This window comes from Argentina silus (assembly GCF_951799395.1).
Source record: "Argentina silus genome assembly, chromosome: 12".
In the NCBI taxonomy this organism is placed as follows: Eukaryota; Metazoa; Chordata; class Actinopteri; order Argentiniformes; family Argentinidae; genus Argentina; species Argentina silus.
Window position 1 is genome coordinate 16895717 of NC_139666.1, and position 7500 is coordinate 16903216.

Genomic DNA, 7500 nt, shown 5'->3' on the forward strand with positions numbered 1-7500 from the left:
GGTTGACTTTGGTTTCTCCCCATCACTTTACGAGGAGCTCCATCCTAACGGCTGCTGTATGGGGCTTAGGCAGTGCCAAGGTCAATCACGGCACGGGTAGAGCCTTTCGTCTGGGCCGTATTACTGCTTAAGAAGACTCTGTCCAGTAATAGCCACTAACTAAGATTATACAGCACAGCGCTCACGCCTGTAAGCCACTAATCCACAGCCCTTTGAGTGTTTCTGTCCCATATCAAATTAAAACATTATTTTCATCCACTGTCTGCTTCCCTCTTTAAGTTTTGGGTTTCACAACATGAGTTACCCTAGGCTTTTAGGCTAAGAAACGGTCTGTGCATAAGTGTTTTAAAATATTTATTAAGCCTTTCATATGCAATCTAGCACATTCTTTGAGTAATGAACACTATTATGATTTCTACTTTGGGTTTTGGGCATTTTACTTTTGGAATAACAACTTGTATGGTGAATTCAACTAAATAAATATGGGGGATATGGATAGATACCAAACTGTGCCTTATTGGGTTAGGGTCAGCCAACAACACAAAGTAAGTCAAATTCAACTTAGAACCCAGTCACACACACACACGCCCGCACGCCCGCACGCACGCACGCACGCCCGCACGCACGCACGCACGCACGCACGCACGCACGCACGCACACACTCACACACTGCTCTTGTAGACTGTAAACAGTGTCTCTTGCAGCATTCTCAGTCTTGTCACCAGAGAATAGCAGCGATAAACGAGGTCAGGGGGATCAGCTGGCGTGTGGCCAGAGAGAGAGGCACACAATGTGGAAATCCACCGGCACCATCCATAACATGACCATGTGATATGTGTTTGAGTGTGTTTGAGAAAAGTCATTACTATCAGGTAATGGCCTGGCACAGACGCTTTGCTGAGCAGCAACATGGGGAGTCTGTTTGAATGTGTGTGTGTGTGTGTGTGTGTGTGTGTGTGTGTGTGTGTATGTGTGTGTATGTGTGTGTGTGTGTGTGTGTGTGTGTGTGTGTGTGTGTGTGTGTGTGTGTGTGTGTGTTGTTTCAGGGCAACATGGGGAGTCCGCTCACGGACTACTGACTTAGCAAATAAAAACAAATGCCAGGCAATCATTTCAGATCCTTCCTTTCGGTGTGAAATCCTACTAATATACTTTACATTAACAATTTTTGCTTGTAAAATACAACATTAAAACACACTGCAACAACAACACGAAGCAGAACAAAATGTGGTTTGCTACTGCCACTGTGCATACATTTTTTTAGAGAAAAAAACCCCACGCCCATAAACGACATTACCAAAAGCACTAATTCACAAGCAAACATTCACAAAAATGCCTCCACAGTACTAAAGAATAAATAGCCCACAAAATTACAAAACACTTCATAGACAAAACCTGCATAAACACTTCATAGAGAGTACAGCAGTAGTGTGCTACTCCATGGGAGAGGATGTACCAGTAACGATGGGGTTCAACTTGATGTTCTGCACACAGCTCTCACAGTATGTGTGTGTTCATCAGTGCCATGTTTCTCAACCTCAGGGTTGCTGACCATCACTTGGATGTTGCTGACCGTTCCTTCCATTTCTTAGCCAACACATTTCATCAGTTCCAAGTACAGATTGTGATTGTGAAACCAGCACTCAAAGAACGATGACATTAACATAGAGCACGCACACACACACCCCACCCCCCCCCACCACACACACACACACACACACACACACACACACACACACACACACACACACACACACACACACACACACACACAGGGGTGTTGCCTGGCTACAGACACACACTGAGTTCCCCTACGCTAGCAGCTAACGCTCAAGCCTCTCTCTCTCTCTCTCTCTCTCTCTCTCTCCTTCACACAAACACACACACACACACACACACACACACACACACACACACACACACACACACACAGACACACAGACACACAGACACACAGACACACACACACAAACACCCACACACACACAAACAGCCTTGTCAAATTACAGCCATTTACTCCTCCTCTCATGGTGGGCAGCACAGAAATGTCATAATCACGGACCGGCATTTAACGACTGACTAACATCTCTGGCAGTGTTTCACAAAAATGGAAACCAATGTGCTGATATGTTGTGTGAACAAAACAAAATAACCTTCTCAGAGAATCTGAATTCTCAAATGGAAATGCTGAATCGAACAAAGGGAGAAAGGCTTTTCTATCTTGAGTGACAACAGTAAAATGATGCACATTTCATATGGAAAGCTCTGAGAGCATTATGTGGATTTCCAGAGGGGTTCTCCCTCTTTTCCCCTCCCTCTCTTTTTCCAAGCAACATTTTAAAACATTCATGAAATGGCTCATAAGCCCTAGCCTCCACGGAGAAGCCATGAGGAGTAGCAGAGAGGCATGGGGGAAAACTCGGAGAGACGTGGAAGAGCCCTGAACAGATGGGCATATTTAGGTGAGGGAGGGAAGGAGGGATGCTGGAGACACACAAGAGGGAGGGATGGAGAGAGGGATAGGGATAAGAACGAGAGAGGGGGCACGGGGGGATACAGGGAGGCATGAGGGAGGGTTGGAGAGAGAGATGGGGGGTCCCTGCACAGTGGCAGAGGGAGGGATAAGGAAAGCCTGGAGGAAGATGGAGAGAGGAATGGAGGATGCAGGGGGAGGATAGAGAGAGGGATGGAGGATGCAGGGGGAGGATAGAGAGAGGGATGGGAGGGTTCTACAAAGTGGCAGGGCCTGAGGAGGCTGCCGGAGCAGCATTGGGGGGGGAAAGAGGGAACGACAACAGGGTAAAGGAGGAGCAGAGGAATGTGGGACGGGGGAGGCAGAGGCAGAGTGGAGAGAGAGAGAGAGAGAGAGAGAGATTATAGTAAGATCTTGGGAGGAAGGGGGAGAGATGGGAGAAGACCAGAGGGTTGAGTGAGGCTGATGCCCCCAGAGGGAGGTGCAGACTGGGTGGACAGTACCTGTGAGGAGGGGGGGGGGGGGGGGGTGCAGACTGGGCGGACAGTACCTGTGAAGCCCATGAGGGCTCCCTCTCTGGCCTGCTGGCGTAGCCCCTCCCCATCCTTGTAGTCGATGTACACCAGGTCTATGGCCTGCAGCCCAAACGCTTTGGTGGTCACTACCACCTTCTGACGGGCATACAGCAGCTCCCTGGCATCTTTAGTCCGCGTGGCACCTGGAGCGAAAGGGAGGGGGGGTAAATACACACGTGAATACACACCGCAATACACATAGACTCTATACAGAAATAATACATATATACACAAATATACACACAGCTTCAGAATAAAGACTATAGTGTTGAAGGGAGGATGAAGGGAGGAGGAGAGGTGAGACGGTGAAGTGGTCGGGTGAGGAGAGAGAGAGAAAGGGACAGGAAGAGGTGTAGAGAACGGAGAGAGGAGGTGAGGGAGAAGGAGGGGATGTCAGGGCACCTATGCTGGCGCAGAAGTCGTCAGAGCCAAACACAACGCCATCATGGTGAAGACCAGCCTTAGGACCGAGGCGGCGGACCTCCTCACACACAACCTGGGACAGACAAAACCACAAGAGTGAGAGAGAGAGTGTGTGTGTGTGTGTGTGTGGGAGAGAGTGTGTGTGTGCAGTGTCTGTCCTGGCACCCTGTCCACTCACCCAGTAAAACGACTCATGTTTCCCCTTGTGCTATTCTCACATTCAGATCTCCACACTCACTTACTGCACTCCTTCTCCAACACACATTCTCTCATACACTCTGATTAACACTTATGCAGCCTGGCCTTTCAGTCTCAGTATCAAACACACACACACACACACACACACACACACACACACACACACACACACACACACACACACACTACACACACTACACACACTACACACACACACACTACACACACACACACTACACACACACACACACACACACACACACACACACACACACACACACACACACACACACACACTACACACACTACACACACACACTACACAATACAATGACTAAAACTCTGATTGCTAAGGAAGAGTGTCTGAAGCTGGGACTACCACCCAACCAACAGAGAGAAGAAAAAAAGGGTTTGGAATGTGATCCTCTATTGTGAAGGCATGGGGCAATTGGAATGTGTCTCGCGCTTTTGTCAGCTTCCAAATTAATTTCACTTCTCGCTGTGACACAGCAATATTTTCTTGTTCGGGCCCTGGGATTCAGTCCGGCCAAAGAAACAGAATGTTCTCCAGAAAACACACAGACACACACACACACACACACACACACACACACACACACACACACACACACACACAGACACACACACACACACACACACAGAAAAAAAAGAAAAAAGAATCAAAAGAGGACAGCATGTTTCCTCCCAAATCCCCCAAACCGTGCCCTTTCCCCCCCATGTAGCTGAAGGTCACGCTGAAATAAAAGCAGACTTACTTTGATGCCTGCCAAAATATCATTAAAAACTACTCCAATAAGATCACATGAAAACAGGTCCAATTAAAACATGTCAAAGTGTCTAGGGGGAAAAAATGAAAAGGAGAGATTGTCTCGGCGCTTTGAATCTCTTTCTGGTTGGACAGTAAAACACGGTGAGCGTCGCCAGACTGACACCGTCTTTAATCTAAACTCAACAAGGTATAAACAACTCATGTCTTACGCAGGCAGTTTTTGGGGGCTTGTTTGTAACTTACCTTAAAATTGAGCAAGCCCACAGCGGTTTCTACGAAGGTGACGAGGCGAACAGGCTCTGCCAACTCTCGGCCTTTCAAGTGGTGCTGAAACCTGTCAACAAACTGAGAACACAAACCATCACAGTTATGACTCACCTGAGTCAACTTTTACATTGATGGCAATAGGTAATGGGGCGCACGCACGCACGCACACACGCACACACGTTCACATTACTAATCATTATCATTATACCATACTGGATATCTATACTGATTTCATACACCATCTACTACAGGGACCTTTAATAATTTATAAATAATTTATAAACAGCAGGCCATATATGCACCTGTATTTACTTAATCTAAGTAGCTATATACTATTCCATGAAAGTCATTTAAAAGCAGACATTCATGTCATACTGTTATATTTTCATACAACACACAAGCCAGTAATGTGAATGGAGAAAACAAGGTGAACCAAACAGAGATATCAAACTGTTTGTGTCAAGAGTGAATTTGAAACCGGGAAACATATTCAGGATTAACACTCTGAAAATAATAAAAGAGGACTTTTATGACATGAATAAGACACTGTAGGGAAGGGGCAAACCATACAATTTTAATACAAAACAATTTTGATACAAATCTCGATACCTACTCCCTGCGCAGATTTTATTTCTGCAGGAAAATAAATCAAGTGAACAGAGAGAGCAGTGGAGAGAGGGCTACAAAGCTGAAGGAAATTATGTTTTACATTATCACCAGGGTTCCCCTCCTTCTGAAGCCTTCTGCTCTCCCTCCTCGCAGAGAACCGCAAAAATACGACATGCTCCACCATGTCCCCGGAGACGCGCGCGCACACACACACAACATACAACACACAACACACACACACACACACACACACACACACACACACACACACACACACACACACACACACACACACACACACACACACACACACACACAGATTTGGTGTGTCTTTGAGTGTGTTTTATGTCAGTATTATGCAGTTTACATCCCTCCTCGGTGGAAGGGAATAGTGAGATTGGAGCGACAATCAGAGTGAGATATGACACTTTGCTGGGGCCTTTATTCCACATGGTTCCTGCTAATATGCAAGCTCACCTAAGAAGGGCTTTAAAACCAAGTTTAGTTCTTTGAAGACCAAAGCATTCCGATTTTTTCCAACAGACCAGTTCACAGCTAGCCCTGGACTGCCAGTGGGGTAGCCCAAATTCCAAAATCTATCATCTGGAAACACACAAAAGCTCCCTCCGTCAGATATTTCCTTTCAAAGCCAGTTAAAAAAAAAGGGAAGAGAGAGGGGGAGAAAAGCCCATAGTAGAAATGTGTAACTCCCTGTCCCCCCTGCTTCCTTCCTCCTCTCTCTCTCTCTCCCTCTCCCTCTCTCTTTCACACACCAGGGAGAGGACAGATATAAATAACCTCAGGTAAAGCGGTGCTGTTTTTCAAAATAAAGAACAAAATATGTCTCTCACACACACACACACACACACACACACACACACACACACACACTTGTTCTCAAACTCAAAGAGTACGCCTCCATTGAAGGATTTCTAAAATAGGGGCAATTTTAATCATCTCCCCATTCAATCTCAGTTGGATAAATCATATCTGAGAGATTTGCATAAATACAAACCATCAAAGACTTTTCATCTTCAAAGGGGTTTTCAAGACCCAATAGGCTTTGTACTGTAATCATCTGAGGTCATAACCCCGCAGGAGCAAGGCTGCTATGGCAACATAAAAACTAACGCTGGGGGCTTAGCATAATATTCCCCCCAAAACACAGAAAGAGGGGGAGAGGCAGAGAGAGAGAGAGAGAGAGAGAGAGAGAGAGAGAGAGAGAGAGAAAGGGGGGGGGTGGGGGTGGACAGAGAGATAGAGTGATATATGTTCTTATTTACCGTGTAGACCTTTTGAAAGCCATCATGGTCGCCCATTCTTAGCACAGAGGCAGACGTTGTGCTGCTCAGCGTAGACGCCGCTAGATAATGTAGATAATAGACACCCAGAGATGACCTCCACTCCATCATGCAACACAAACCCTCACCAGACCAGCAGGATGAGTGGCCTATTTGGGTGTTGTTGAGTGACAACTAATTACAGGTCTGTTTACTGTGCCTGTATAGCATGGATGGTCAAGTGTGTCTTTGATTACATGTTTATGTGCTTTGGTGTGTTTCACAGAGCATTCAGTCGAGTCTAGCCATGATACACGCAAGGGGCCTGATGGCTCTGTGTACGAAGAGGTACTTGTGCGTGTCTATTGTTCGCCCCCCGCCCCCCCACCCCCCCACTCCCCCACCCCCCCCACCTTGTTCAAAGATACAGCCATTCTGACAGTCAATGGCACTCAATCTGAGGGCCCTTCTAGATGGTATTCACCATTGACTGAAATCACCTCTTCTCTCCACTTAGAGACACACTAAAAACAAGCCTTCCCCTGTTCCAAAGCCGACCATTTGAGAAGCCGATCATGAGAGAGGAGAAGGAGGGAGAGAGAACGAGCGTTAGAAAAGGCGGCTAGTGGGACAAGTTTCAATTAATTTTCTTCAAAAGGGGGCCAGATTAAATGTTTCCGGCCTGCTGAAGTGTTCATTTCACAGAGGGGAAGCGGAGAAAAGGGATGAGGGGAGGGGACAGGAGAAGGAGGAGAGGAGGAGAAGGGGCCGGGTGTGATTCTTTCAGTCCCAGTGCACACCCAATAGTGTGGCGGCAAAGAATGCACACAGCTCTGAATTTGTGTGAGAATTGTCCTCGGACAAAGGAGAGCGTTACGCCTGTTA

The 7500-nt window shown here is 46.8% G+C and overlaps 1 protein-coding gene across 1 annotated transcript in view; it reads right to left on the reverse strand.

The window, feature by feature from the left end:
- The window catches only part of clybl (citrate lyase beta like), a gene marked incomplete at its 5' end in the record, with an annotated part of 58744 nt that overhangs the window by 4951 nt on the left and 46293 nt on the right, over window positions 1-7500 (reverse strand). Inside the window, 3 exons of the mRNA XM_083682616.1 lie at window positions 3024-3191; window positions 3451-3544; window positions 4703-4804. Of these exons, the coding sequence (XP_083538742.1) occupies window positions 3024-3191; window positions 3451-3544; window positions 4703-4804 (364 nt within the window). The remainder of the gene's footprint in view (window positions 1-3023; window positions 3192-3450; window positions 3545-4702; window positions 4805-7500) is intronic.